Source organism: Corythoichthys intestinalis, chromosome 17, assembly GCF_030265065.1.
Source record: "Corythoichthys intestinalis isolate RoL2023-P3 chromosome 17, ASM3026506v1, whole genome shotgun sequence".
Classification (NCBI taxonomy): Eukaryota; Metazoa; Chordata; class Actinopteri; order Syngnathiformes; family Syngnathidae; genus Corythoichthys; species Corythoichthys intestinalis.
Window position 1 is genome coordinate 9749832 of NC_080411.1, and position 15978 is coordinate 9765809.

A 15978-nucleotide genomic window follows, 5' to 3' on the forward strand; every position below is an offset into this window, starting at 1 on the left:
GTTCTGCCCCCCCCCCCGCATGTTTAGTTAGCCTGCACCTAACCAGCACCATACACACATTCAACGGTGTCCTCTCCAGTCTCCAGACTTGCTTGTTTTGAAACAAAAAAAATATTTTTTTTTCTGATATTGGCTACAGAGAATATGCTATGTTGCTTTCGCCTTTAATGATCTGTACGAAGTGATCATCACACACTAAATGTAACTTGTAGCGTTAGCATACCATTCGGGTTAGCATTAAGAGTGGCTAGTGTCGTCTTAAAGTTTTTTGGGTTTGTTTTACATACAGTTTGTGGTGTCCAAGTGGGTTTAATTAATATATTATTATCACAAAGATGGCGACTTCTTTGTAGACGCTGCAATTATGTGCTCGTCTGTCAATGTTCATTTGAGATTGTTGTAAACCTTTATTTATTTATTTCAGGGGTCCTTAAACTACGGCCCGTGGGCCGGATACGGCCCGCCTCCACATTTGGTCCGGCCCCCTGAACAATTAAAAAAACTTTTTTTTTTTTTTTTACTTGTGTTATTAATTTCCTGGCTTTTTCTGTGAAGACCCCAGAGAGGGTTATTTGGTTATTATCTATTTAATTATTATATTATATTATATAATATTTATTTACTTTCGTTCCGTGAAGAATCCAGAAAGGGTTATTTGATTGTGGCTTTCTGAAAAACAATAAATTTTTACATTTAGGCACTCTTGCAATCGTCACACTTTTTTTGTTACAAACTGACCCCGGCCCCTCATCAGAGAAGGGAAGAGTTATGTGGCCCTCACAGGAAAAAGTTTGGGGACCCCTGTTTTTTTTATTTACTTTGGGACTAAGACTTTTGAATTATAGCAGATGAAAACATTTTGAGTAATTGTAGACTAAAAGTAGACTAAGACATTTTGACATTAGTCAAATATGACTACAGTGATCCCTTGTTTTTCATGGTTAATAGGTACCCCCCACACCCCCGAAATTTTAAAATCCACAAAGTAGAGGCAGAGCTTATTTACATATTTACTTATTATTATAACTTAATTATTATTATTACTTATTATTATATTTACTTATTTACTTATTTACATTTACAAAAAAAAAAAAAAAAAAAAATACACATAAGACCTGCTTTTTTTTTTGCTTCCCCCCTCAAAGTATAATTTAAAAAAATACAAATAAAAAAAACCTTATACTGTACAGTGGGGAGAACAAGTATTTGATACACTGCCGATTTTGCTGGTTTTCCCACTTGCAAGCCATGTAGAGGTCTGTAATTTGTATAATAAGTTCTCTTCAACTGTGAGGGATGGAATCTAATACAAAAATCCAGAAAATCACATTGTATAATTTTTAAATAATAAATTTGTATTTAACTGCATGAAATAAGTATTTGATACATTACCAACTAGTAAATATTTCGGCTCTTAGTTCTTTCTTAAGAACCCCTCCTGTTCTCCACTCATTACCGGAAGTAACTGCACCTGTTTGAACTTGATACCTGTATAAAAGACACCTGTTCACATGCTCAAACAAACAAACTCAAACCTCTCCACAATGGCCAAGACCAAAGAGCCGTGTAAGGACATCAGGGATAAAATAATAGACCTGCACAAGGCTGGGATGGGCTACAGGAAAATAAGCAAGCAGCTTGGTGAGAAGGTAACAACTGTTGGAGCGATTATTAGAAAATGGAAGAAGTTCAAGTTGACGGTCAATCTGCCTCATTCTGGGGCTCACCTCGTGGGGCATCACTGATCATAAGGAAGGTGAGGGATCAGCCCAGAACTACACGGCAGAACCTGGTCAATGACCTGAAGAGAGCTGGAACCACAGTCTTGAAGAAAACCATTGGAAACACATTACGCCGTCATGGATTAAAATCCTACAGCGTACGCAAGGTCCCGCTGCTGAAGCCAGTGCATGTCCAGACACGTTTGAAGTTTGCCACTGACCATCTGGATGATCCAGAGGAGCAATGGGAGAAAGTCATGTGGTCGGATGAGACCAAAATTGAACTTTTTGGTCTAAATTCGGCTCGTTGTGTTTGGAGGAAAAAGAACGATGAGTACAACCCCAAGAACCACAAGAACACCATCCCAACCATGAAACATGGAGGAGGAAACATCATTTTTTGGGGCTGCTTCTCTGCCAAGGGTAAAGGACGACTGCACCATATTGAGGGGAGGATGGATGGGGCTATGTATCGCCAGATCTTGGCTGACAACCTCCTTCCTTCAGTGAGAGCCCTGAAGATGGGTCGTGGCTGGGTCTTCCAGCATGACAACGACCCAAAGCACACAGCCATGGCAACTAAAGAGTGGCTCCGTAAGAAGCATCTTAAGGTGCTGGAGTGGCCTAGCCAGTCACCAGATCTGAACACGATAGAAAATCTATGGAGGGAGCTGAAAGTCCGTGTTGCCCGGCAGCAGCCCCGAAACCTCAAGGTTCTGGAGAAGATCTGCATGGAGGAGTGGGCCAAAATCCCTGCTGCAGTGTGTGCAAACCTTGTCAAGGACTACAGGAAACGTTTGGTATCTATAATAGCAAACAAAGGTTTCTGTACCAAATATTAAGTTCGATTTTTGTGATGTATCAAATACTTATTTCATGCAATTAAATGCAAATTTATTATTTAAAAATCATACACCGTGATTTTCTTTTTTTTTTTTGTATTAGATTCCGTCCCTCACAGTTGAAAAGATCTTATGATACAAATTACAGACTTCTACATGCTTTGCAAGAGGGAAAACCAGCAAAATCGGCAGTGTATCAAATACTTGTTCTCCCCACTGTATATGTAATAGTAAGTGGTTTCTGAGCATCGCAAATGTAATAATTATAAATAAGATTAAAGAAAACAATGATTTGTACATGTAATCATGAATATATCTTGACATTTTTAAATAAAATACTGTATTTATTTATCTATTATTTTGTAAAAAATGCGCCACGGACTGAGGGCGCAAAGTTTGAAGCGCGAAGTAGCTCGGGGTCACTGTTACACTAATGAGTATTTTCATCCAAAAGATGAAAATTAAAACAGCACCAAGAACAACACTGGTTTAAAGTCATAAGCTGTTATATACTGTTATATACTGTAGTCTCCCACCAAAATAATTTAAAATGATCATATGGTGGCATATCAATACTGTAATATAAAACGGCCCATTTCATGATACATTTTTTTTCCATATCGCACAGCATTGTTACGTACAGTGTACTCCAATAACTACAGTTGTTTTTTTTGGCCATTATTTCAATGATTTCCTATTAAAATATCAAACATTTATCATTTTAAATAAACTCTAATTGCCAGACTTGACACTCTCTGTGGCATGCGACTGTACACGTGTACTTGTGACAACCGTGGCCACGCGAATGTGTCTAGACAACCGCCGCCTCCAAAAAGGAACAGCCATCTACAGCTCATCAGCACAGCGACCACTCAGTCGTCAGCGCAGTCACGCTCGCCTCTTCTGACGGGTTTGATTTGTTTAAGAAGAAAAAAAAAAGTCTGACAAGCGTTGTTACTCTTGCAATACGACAATGTAAAATAATCGCCGTTCAAACTGCATGACGATCGATGTTGATAGATGTCCAATCATGTGGCTCTTTTAATCCTTCCAATTGGAAGGGTTGGCAGCGAATGTACACATGTTGGATTGGACGTATATCACCGTCAATGACCTCCGTAAAGTTGGCTACGTTTGTGCTGTAAAATAATTTTTGTTTGTACGGTGGCCCTGAAGTGCCAAACACAACGGCAATTCAAAAAACACAACGGCAAGTTTGTAAACAAAAAGGCAAATCACATAAAAAAACAAAACAAATTAACTTCTTCAGACCTGCATTTTTATTCTGCTGGTAAAAAAACTGCGCTGATTTTCACTCTACTCAAACACCAGAAAAAAGTGCAATTTTTTGGCTAGGGATATTTGATGCTTTGATTGGTTCATTTCAATGTTAATGTCAATGTGTTTTTAATGAGAAATGAGCACTTTACGTTGTCCTTTTTTTTGGGTTTGGTCAGCCGCTTTCAAAGAGTCAAAAATAGCAAAGAGGGCGTGCCAAACCTCATGATTTGATTTCGATGGGTAAAGTTTCATCCAATCATCTCCCAGAAGTGGCAATAGCTACTAAATTCATTGTATTTATTGGTTTAGAGACGCAAACGTGTCATGTCCTTCAGCAGCATGCTTAGATCTGAGGGGGTTAAAAACACAACGAAAAATCACTTAACAAACAAACAAACAAACAGAAAACAATTCAAAACACAACGAAAATAATAATAAAAAAAACAACGGCAAAGAATATAAAAAAAAAAAGCCAAATCATATGACAAAAAAAAAAATTCAAAAAACACAACGACAAATCACGTAACAAAAAACAAAACAAAAGAGCAATGACAAACCACATAACAAAATAACAATTCAAAAAACAACGACAAATCAAAATAAGAAATAACATTAACCCCTTCAGACCTAAGAATGCTGCTGAAGGACATGACGCATTCGCGTCTCTAAACTAATAAATACACTGAATTTAGTTGCTGTTGGCACTTTTGGGAGATGATTGGGTTAAACTTTACCCTTAAGAATCAAATCATGAGATGTGGCACGCCCTCTTTGCTCTTTTTGCCTCTTTGAAAATAGTTGAACAAACTTTAACCCTTTAAGGTCTGGGCCTATTTTGTCTGATTTTGCATGCCTTTGAAGTTGCCTTTATATTTCAAAGAAAGAATTGTTTACGATGGCCTGGTTTGGTCCCTTTTTTTGTGACACCTTGAACTTCATGTCCAAACTGTTGTTTCCGTCACTGACCAATTATAAATCATCATTTTGGGCCCAAAAAGACAAAAAATTCCACAATCGTTTTGTCAAAATTTTTAATTTTGATGTCCAATTGACAACCAAACATGCGTAACGAACCGTTTTGAAACTTTGTAATATTTATTCAACATGTTAGGATGAACATTCAACCAAAAAAATTTAGAATAAATAGTCTTATATTTGACAATTCAACATAAACAACAGGTATAGCATAGGCGTTTTTTGCCTTTATACATGCTCTAGTCAAAACAGGTTATATACAGCAGACCGAACAGTGAAAAAATATATACCATCTAACACAAAAAGTGTTTAGAGGCCATCTCTTTATGAGTTTAGGTATTGCGGCCCATCACCTGATGAAAACTATGTACACACAATCAAGCTTCTTGAACACACATTTATATACACAAATTGAGAAGACTGATTGTGGGAAAAAATGTATATATATATAACATTGGGGGGGGGGAAAGTATTTTCAAAAATATTTACAATAAACAAGTTAAATTTTTTTCAGGCATGCCACTCCGAAAAGCAGTTTCGTCCTGGAATTCGAAACAGGGCGACATCACACAGCCCACACTTCCATGGGGTGTTGGTCCTCTTTCCACCCTTCCATTTTCATTTCACTTTACTTTCATTGTCACTATAAATGTACATGAAAAAAAGTCAGTATTTATGAAAATAATAAAGTATAAAATAAAAATATATACAGCAATAAATAATATTGGAAATCTATATGTATGACAATAGAAAGAATACCATAGCTGAATATGTGCTACATCCCTAATCTTCATATAGAAAGAAGATCACCACAATTATAAATTCCTGCCTTGGATACACACAGTTCACGTACGACTTTGATCTGATATGCACAGTTTATTATTATATACACAAACACACACTTATATTGCATCAAAATTAACTTTGTCTTGCAATATCAAAAGAAACTTTCAAAAGAAACTTTTTCCAGCCTAAAAAAAAAAAAGTGAGTTTGCTTACCTCTGCTCGTCGATGGCGTCACCCACGTGTTCAAATACGTCACTATCTTCACTCGAGGACTCTTCCGAAGAAGACGATGATGACGAATTTGGACCATCCTCTTCCTCAAGTTGATCAAATAGCACAATTGCTTGCGCTAAATTTAGTTTTCCGTTCATTCTCAAAGTCACACAAAGTCGCTGCTCGATCCAAACGGCCGTCGGCTCGCCACCTCGCTGCTTCAGAACACTCCTCCCTCTCGTTCGGTGGAACCTCGCATGGCAGTTATATTTATTTAAAAAACGCATTTAGTGCGTCCACTGTGACTTCGAAAGGGTTCGTTTGATTTGTGGTTTTTTCATGGAGCTTCCGTTTTGAAAAAGGACAAGAAATGATGGAAATATAGACACAAACAAATGATCCATGCAGCGTTTTATTGTTTTTTTGAGAGGACAATAAAACTATAAAACTTAAATGACAATATCTCACGTTTTAATTGGTCGATTGACTTCAAATAATAACGAGAGTAAACCGCAACTTCCGCACTTTAAAACGAGACCAACCAACGGCATGTGGGTGACGTATTTAAAACGTGAGGGCGCTTCAAAGACGACGTGCGCTGAGGACGCGCCGGCGCGTCCTTCGACTCTCAAGGGTTAAAAAGGATAACGTAAAGTGCTCATTTCCCATTAAAAACACACTAACATTAACAACTAGATACATTTTGAAAAAAAAAAAAAAAATCCAGAAAATTGCCGTTTACGGGCGAACGGAAAATTTTTCATGGTGGTTTGAAAAATTCCCATCGTCACGCGAAAATTCCGGTCGTGCCGATACTTAAACGGTGCCGATCGGTGCTACGGTTTGGGCTGTGCGTTGGCTCAAAAAAACGCGGAGAATAAGATGAATAACTAGAAACTGCAATTTCGGGAGAAATTACACCTGGGTCTTTCCTCTGTGGCGATACAGATCTTAGCCCCACTCAATAGAATGGACCATAATGCCAGTCAATGGCACTAAACAAAGTAAAAGCCATTAGAAATGATTGGGAGAATTGGACGTCCATGGACGTCCATGGACGTCAATGGCGGCACCCTTCATAATTGTCAATGGAATTGGGGAAGTTTGGGGGACACGTCCTTTTGATATCGAGTCATTTTCTGTTGATTTGGGGAAGAAAAAAAAAAATTCCCATTGAAAATGCATGGGAAACAATTAGGACGTCCATGGATGTCAATGGTATCAACTTACATAGGCGTCAATGGATTCCAAGTACATTGGCATCAATAAAATGAAAAAACATAATTAAATGCCATTAGAAATGAATGGGAAATTTGGACGTCCATGGCCGTCAATGGCAGCACCAATCATAAGCGTCAATGGAATTGGGGAAGTTTGGGGGACACGTCCTATTGATATCTAGTCATTTTCTGTTGATTTGGGAAAAAAAAAAAAATTCCCATTGAAAATGCATGGGAAAAAATTAGGACGTCCATGGATGTCAATGGTATCAATTTACATAGTAAGCATGAAATAACCCCAACCAAAAAATAGCAATGTGTTCTGGTGTCTGAGAAGAGTAAAAATCCGCGCAGATTTTTTTTTTTTTTTTTTGCCCAGCAGAAAAAATGCGGGTCTGAAGGGGTTCATTTGTTTTTTGGTTTTTTTTCTGTTATGTGATTTGGCCTTTTATTTTTTTTTACTTGTTTTTTTGTTGTCATTTGTCGTTGTTTATTTTTCTGTTTTTTTTTTTGTCCATGTGTTTTTTGAATTGTTTTTTTAAGTGACTTATCGTGTTTTTGAATTTGTTCTTTTGTTATGCTATTTGTCGTTGTTTTTTTACGGAACCGCAAGAGGTAGATACCAATTTAAAAAAAAAAACAACAAAAAAAACTGATGAACGAGGAAGTTACTCTGCTTCTGATGTGGAATTTCAAAATGAGCATTAACAAAGACGCTAACTAATATTTTTATTCGGGACATACGCATGAAGTCATATCGGACATGCTCTATACGAACCACGACGTCCAACTAAATAATCCAGTAAAGTCATAACAATTATTTAGGATTTTTTTCTACTGAGATATTTTATAGACTCAATTTTACAATCTCTCCTACACCTTAAAATAAGTGGCTCTTCTTGTGCAACAAAGGGAGTCAATCAGTAGCCAGGAGAGTAGGCAGAGCCCTACAGTGGCGATGTAGCCAAAGTGGCTCCCAGCTGGATTGAACAGCGACTGGCAAAGGGGGTGTGGAAGTCATCAGAAAAAAAAAAATGACCAAAAGAGGAACTGGTCGTGCATTAAAAGTATTGTAATAAATCACAGCAAATGCTAATGTATGCATTTAAATATGGTACTATAAGACGCACCTGACTATAAACTGCCACCCACCAAATTTGACATAAAAACGGCATTTGTTCATAGATAAGCGACACTGGACTATAAACCGCAATTATCCTCACTGTATTATGGGATATTTACACCAAAAGATATCAACTGGTAACATTTTATTTGACAGCGGCATCATTAGACTGTCATAAGACCAAATGAACCACAATGAAGCTTTAACCAATTGGCTGCAAAGTTTCAAGAAGCTTCATTTGGCCATCACTGTGCCATTGTGGAGACAGTCAACCTCTGCTGCCACCTGCTGTCAACACTTTTGTCATCCAACTTGCCTCCTACTGTAACATGCATTGCAGCGCTACAGATGTAAATAACAATCACAATTCATGTTCTGTGCTAATTATGTCTTCAGTTACTGTTCTACTTGTTTCAATAATTGCTAATTTGGAATTTGGTAACACTTAATTTGACAGTGCTGACATAAGACAATCATATTTATGACATAACACCAGAGATGTCCCGATCGATCGGCACGATCACGTCATTTTCAAAGTATCGGAATCGGCAAAAAAATATCGGCCATGCCTTTTTTCAATATATATATTTTTTAAATTAAATCGTTTTCCAATTGTTTATTAACGTTACAGACTTAATATGTTACACTCATTCAGAGTCTTTAGTTCAGGCTTAAGGTAGGGTTACCAAATTTATCCCGATAACGGCGGTAATTAATTTTTTAAAAAATGTATCACGTTAAAATATTTAACGCAATTAATGCATGCACTGCACGACCCACTCACGCATTGTCACACTCAATCTGTAATGGCGCCGTTGTACCTATACAGAGAGATAAAAGGCAGCGTAAAATGAGTAGAGTGAATTTTGGCAGCCTTTGGAGCCTTTTTTTAATTGGCTAAAGCCTTACAATCCCTCTCCCTACGATTAGAAATGTCATGGGAAGCAATGTGGTGAAGCAAGGTAGCAATTGATCTTTTTCTTAACACCTTATGTTATTTCTCAACGCAGAGAAGATATATCAATTGGTAGCACTACGCACAGTCATGGTTCCACTTCCCATCATGCATTTGGGCATGGCTACAGTATCATTTACTGAAAGCTCAACAAATACACTAGATGGCAATATTTAGTCACAATATACAAAGTCACAAGTCTTTCTATCCGTGGATCCCTCTCACAGAAAGAATGTTAATAATGTAAATGCCATCTTGAGGATTTATTGTCATAATAAACAAATACAGTACTTATGTACTGTATGTTGAATGTATATATTCGTCCGAGTTTTATTCATTTTTTTCTTAATGCATTGCCAAAATGTATATGATCGGGAAAAATTATTGGGAATGATTGGAATTGAATCGGGAGCAAAAAAAAGCAGATGGATCGGGAAATATCAGGATCGGCAGATACTTAAACTAAAATGATCGGGATCGAATCGGGAGCGAAAAAACATAATCGGAACAAGCCTACACAACACTACCATGAGCATCGATGAATGCTTATAACTAGGGCTGTCAAACGATTAAAATTTTTAATCGAGTTATTTACAGCTTATCGTAATCGTAATCGTAATTAATCGCAATTCAAACTATCTATAAAATATGCAATATTTTTCTGTAAATTGTTGTTGGAATGGAAAGATAAGACAAGACGGATATTTATACATTCAACATACTGTACATAAGTACTGTATTTGTTTATTGTAACAATCAATCAATAAGATGGCATTAACATTATTAACATTCTGTTAAAGCGCTCCATGGATAGAAAGACGTGTAGTTCTAAAAGATAAATGTTAGTACAAGTTATAGAAATTTTATATTAAAACCCCTCTTAATGTTTTCGTTTTAATAAATTTTCTAAAATTTTCAAACAAAAAAATAAACTAGTAGCTTGCCATTGTTGATGTCAATACAGTAATTACACAATGCTCATGGTGCTGAAACCCATAAAATCAGTCGCACCCAAGCGCCAGCAGACGGCGACAAAACACCAAAATACAAGTAACAAATGGACGTGACATTGTGCTGTCATTTTAATCTGTTTGAGCGGGGCATGTGCGTTAAATGCGTCAAATATTTTAACGTGATTAATTTAAAAATTAATTACCGCCCGTTAACGCGATAATTTTGACAGCCCTACTTATAACAAATGCTATTTAATGTCATCCGGCAAATTATCTCACTTTTGAATGGATGTAAAAGAGCCGAGCTGGACATAAATGGAGTTTGGCGGATGACACTTAATGACATCTGTCATAAGCATTCAGTGACATGTCATAATTATAACGGTTTTATGACAATTTAATGACGCCGCTGTCAAATAAAGCATTACCTATTAACCCAAATAAATGAACATATAAGACGCACTGGACAATACACCGCAGGATTCAAAATGAGGGAAAAAAGTAGCGGCTTAAGTCCGAAAATTACGGTAATTGATTATGAAATAATCGTTAGTTGCAGCTCTACTGTACACAATGTACTATTGTAGTTTAATAATATATAATGTATTAAACTTGAAATCTCCTGAGACAGGCTCTCATATTTCCAGGTCAGGCGTGTATTCGCTTAAGTGGCGACATGATGTCGAGTAAGCGATAGCGCTTATCTCTCAGCATGCATGAGGTGCTAGTTTCTGGACTTACGTACAGCCTGCCGGCTCTCGGCGAAGCCCTTGCGTAGAAAGATACACGCGGGCCCCAATACGTTGTGCATGTTGGCTCCGTTCTGGGCCAGGGCTACTAGTGGCTCCAGATAGGCCCCCCCTGATCCCCCCTCTTCACAGGACTGCACCGCTTTGTATTTCTTCTTCTGGTCCTGGAGCGGAATCGGTCGAGGATGGTTGGTAAATAAAGATGACAGACTTTAGGTTGAGGCTGTGCCGAGTCGAGGGGGAGGGAGGGATGCGGGGATTGAGAGCAGTCATTTGTTGAGTTGGAGTCAGTCATTATGGAACATAAACCTCAGGAGGGTGACGAGGAGTTTTCACTATCAGTACCGATAAAGCACTAAAAATCATTGGTACGAGATAAGTACAAAAAAATTACGTGCTGATGTTGTGCATTATGTGCTCCTTGAGAGCTCGTTTCCTAGCGTCCAATCGTGTTGTGTCCAGTCATGAGTCATGAGTCAATCACTAGTTGACGTCCAGTCCATCGAAAAAGGGAGGGCTCCAACCATAGACTTCACTATCAGTTGACGAGACCGCTACTACAGACATTGCGCCACAGCTTCCCGTAGAGGGCTGGGCCAGGCAGAGCCTTGTGGCAGCATTCACTTTTATAAACTCAAACACACGCTGCGTTCTAACGCCAGATTTAGATGGAAACAGGACAAATGTTTTCGTGCATACAAGCAGGCAGGAGTGTCTGAAGAGTGATTTGGTCGAGGATTCAAGGTAATTATTATACAGTGTATCACAAAAGTGAGTACACCCCTCGCATTTCTGCAGATATTTAAAGGGTATGAAAACGCAAATGGGGTGTGAGACGTCAATAGAACCGTTATGTGCCAAGATAACAAATATTGATAAAGTTAACAAAAAAATCAATCACATTAATGAGCAATTATCGAAAATAGATCCAAAATGACGAACATTTCCGAAAGTGTTCCGGAAACAGCCGAATGGGGCGGAGACGTCATAACAAGGAAACAAAAGTTCGAGGCAGGTGCCATCGTTGTTTATCGACGAGAGAGCTGCGTTCGTGTTTTATCAAAAAATCGCTAAAATGGTTCAAACCTGTCATGCTATGTGGTTTACAAATAGCCATTTGTCGCAATGTAGTACCCATGAGTTCCCGAACGCGAGAAAAAGAGCTGGACTACGCAGACAATGAGTAAAGTTCGTCAGTGCTTAGAGGGCTAATTTTGCAATTTTACAGGGAAACGGGAACCTGACGAGCCAGAAGATGTGCCCACAACCTCAAAGAAAACAAAATGTATGCTACTTCCCAATCACTAAAGACCCACGAACTGCGAAGGAGTGAATTTGTGACCCGTATGTGAATAAATCGAGTGATTCGAGCATGGCTGTGGAACAGGAATATCAGCTTGTAGAGATCGCAAATCACGGCGACTTAAACGTACATTTGAGACAACAACTCTACCAAAGTTCTGGATTAAAGTCATTTCGGAATATCCCGACATCGCTTGGAGCGCGCTAAAAACTGTGCTACAATTTCCAACATCGCTAGCTTGATGCTAGCTTCTCTCACTCTCCCATCTTGTCTCAACGAAACAAACTCCGCCCTCCCACTGATTCAGCCTGTGAGTTGTATTTTTTCCCTGCACTTAACACGACGGGGCTAAAAACAAATGCTATTTTATATTTGCTGTATTTTTCTGCCACACATTGCCGGTGTTCTGACAAAGTTGGCATGCGCATAACATTAAAAAAGGACCGCGAATGCAGCGATTCCTAAGTACACACTACAAACTTTCTTTAAAGAAAGGAATATTAACTTACGTTTGCCATGTTTGGCGCACATAACAACTGCACGGAGCCCTCTCACTTAACGACTTCGCCGTGTCGTTAAGCGTTAATTTACGCCATTTCCGTGTTGCACATGTATGTTTGTGATGTAAATAGTTTTTTAGCACCATTGGATAACATTGAGAGTCCAACTGAATATAAAAGAGGGACACCGGTCCGTGAAGAAAAGACCCAAATCACACCGGTCCGTGGTGCAAAAAAGGTTGGGGACCCCTGCTCTAATCCCATTCATATTTGTGTCGGTTGGCAGAGCGAAACCGATGATAGCATATTAAATGATAATTATTCTATACATTACTTTATTTTGCGGTCACGGTGTATCAGCTTCACAAAAAGAAACGCAAAACATACCATTTGGTGTTTCCCACACACTGATTGCTCCCCTCAATGATCCTTTCATTAGGCTGCATTGGCTTTCCTTTGGGCTCAAATTGATAACCCAAAACACCAAAGAAAGGTTCATAACTCTCCTCGTCACCATTAGAAGAATGTTCGTTACGTCGGATTCGTCGCTGCAACTAGAAACGTAATCGTCCGCCATCATCGCCGCCATTCAGTACTACAGCACTGAGCTGGTTGTTTCCTTGTTTTGATGTCACGCACACAATCTGCCAGATTTCCGGGATCTTGGGGGCGGGTCTTTTTAGCTTGAAATTGACCCAAATTTCTCTCATTTTCTTGGTGTTGCGATGTGTGTAATTACACGAAGTGACATGATATAAATCCAAAAGGCATTCGTTTATGGATAAATGATGGAATATTAGCATTTCCCCAGGTGTTGACATACACTTTAAGTGTATCTTTTCATGGGACAACAGTGACAAAATGACACTTTTGCCCCATTCCCACTGAAACTAGTGGGTCAACGCGCGTTTTTTCCAAGCCGATGCAACCCGCTAGCAATTGGCATTTGGCACCTTTCCCATTGACAAAAAAAAAGCCGTGTCTTTTTTGTTTTTTTTACCCGTCTAACCCCCCACCCCTCCTCAGCCGTGCGTAAGGTTACGTGACGTCACTACGCTAAAATGCGCGTCGACAATTCATTCAGATCAAGGAAGTAAACAATGCAGAGCAACATGGAAGTTTCCTTTCCGTTTGTGTTCTCCGTTTTCATGCTTTTTACTGCCCTCAAAATGATCGAAATGCAGCAAAGCATCAACACTTTGCTTGTGCTGAGGCAACGTAGGCGATGTGAATTCTTCTTCTACTAGCTTTGTTATTAGCATCGACGTAACTACTGTTGTGGGGCGTGTTAAATGGGATGCGACTGGCACGTTGTTATGACGCATCACGTAAGAGCCTATGTCACCACGTAGATTAGGGTGTCAACTGTTGACCCGGGGTTTTGCTTTCACACTGCATGACGATCAGAGCCGAGGTGATTTTAATGCGGGTCGCTTGGCGGGTTGATTGACACGGATCGAGGCGGGTCGCTGCACCTTTCCCACTGCCACCAAAAGCTGATTGTTAGTGGGTTGACACGGGTTTTTTGGCAAGTGGGAAAGGGGTATTTGGCACAATGAATAGTAGTCTGTGTGCAGCTTATATAATAGCGTTAATTTATTTTCCCCTCAAAATAACTCTAAATATAGCCATTAATTTTTAAACCCCTGGCAACAAAAGTGAGTACACCCCTTTGAAAAAACGTACATCCCTATATGTCCAAATTGAGTACTGCTTGTCATTTTCCCTCCAAAATGTCATTCGTTACAGGAGTGCTGTCAGCTTTGCTGCAGAGATTGAAGAGGTGGACGTCAGCCTGTTAGAGCTCAGATCATATGCCATGTTTATATAGCAATCAAACAGAATTTTCTGTGGGCCTTGCAAAATCAGTCAAAATCCAGTAAAACGGCCGGGAGCGAATGGCCTTGCTCCGGTGAAAATGGCTGGGAGTGAATGAGTTAAATCCGTCAAATATTTTAACATGATTAATTAAATTAGCGCCCGTTAACGCGGTAAATTTGACAGCACTAATTTATACGTATTTTATTTATTTACCAGCTAAATTGTTCTTATTGTTGTTAATTGGGGAGACAATTATTGTTGAATAAAAATATTTTTCAAATGTGTGCATTCCAATATGGGTTGTGATGATCAAAAAGAGTCCAGGGCTGTTTTTTGGTGCCAATCCGCTTTTGTGCGTTAAGACGTGCGGTATGAACCTAGCAGTTTTGAGCAGTTTTGGCGATGTCCAACCCTCACTGGAAACGGATACAATTTACTACCAGCTGCGTGGACCAGACGTTTTGTAAATATTTTTGGGCATCGGTACAGTATTGGCCAATACAACACAGAAGAATCGGTTTTGGAAAACAAAAAATGTCATCTATGCCACTCAAGTATTAACAATTGTAAAGTATAAATCTACAGTGTATCACAAAAGTAAGTACACCCCTGAGCACTAACAGGCTGACCCCCCACTCCTTCAATCTCTGCAGCAATGCTGATAGCACTCCTGTAACGAGTCACATGACATTTTGGAAGGAAAATGACAAGCAGTACTCAATTTGGATATTTAGGGATGTACGTTTTTTCAAAGGGGCGTACTCACTTTTGTTGCCAGGGGTTTAGATATTATTGGCTATATATTGAGTTATTTTAAGGGGAAAATAAATTAACTCTACAATATAAGCTGCACACAGACTACTTTTCGTTGTGTCAAAGTGTCATTTTGTCATATATATACTTAAATATCTGCAGAAATGTGAAGGGTGTACTCACTTTTGTGATACAATGTAAAGTGTAATAGTAAATACAGTGGGGCAAATAAGTATTTAGTGAACCACCAATTGTGCAAGTTCTCTTACTTGAAAAGATTAGAGAGGCCTGTAATTGTCAACATGGGTAAATCTCAACCATGAGAAACAGAATGTGGAAGGGAAAAAAACAGAAAATCACATTGTTTGATTTAAAAAAAAAAAATGTATTTCCAAATTAGAGTGGAAAATAGGTGTTTGGTCACCTACAAACAAGCAAGATTTCTGGCTGTCAAAGAGGCCTAACTTCTTCTAACGAGGTCTAACGAGGCTCCACTCGTTACCTGTATTAATGGCACCTGTTATAACTCATTATCGGTATAAAAGACACCTGTCCACAACTTCAGTCTGTCACACTCCAAACTCTTCAAGAGCTGTCGAAGGACGCCAGAGACAAAATTGTAGACCTGCACCAGGCTGGGAAGACTGAATCTGCAATAGGTAAAACGCTTGGTATAAAGAAATCAACTGTGGGAGCAATTATTAGAAAATGGAAGACATACAAGACCACTCATAATCTCCCTCGATCTGTGGCTCCATACAAGATCTCAACCCGTGGTGTTAA

The 15978-nt window shown here is 38.8% G+C and overlaps 1 protein-coding gene across 3 annotated transcripts in view; it reads right to left on the reverse strand.

Annotated features, from left to right (window-relative positions):
- Positions 1–15978, reverse strand: part of LOC130905433 (calcium-binding protein 1-like) — an 81982-nt gene that overhangs the window by 15863 nt on the left and 50141 nt on the right. The window contains exon 2 of one of the 3 annotated variants that reach the window (XM_057818828.1): positions 10815–10982. The exons of the other annotated variants lie outside the window; for them this stretch is intronic. Within the exon in view, the coding sequence (XP_057674811.1) occupies positions 10815–10982 (168 nt within the window). The remainder of the gene's footprint in view (positions 1–10814; positions 10983–15978) is intronic. 3 annotated transcript variants of the gene reach the window in all.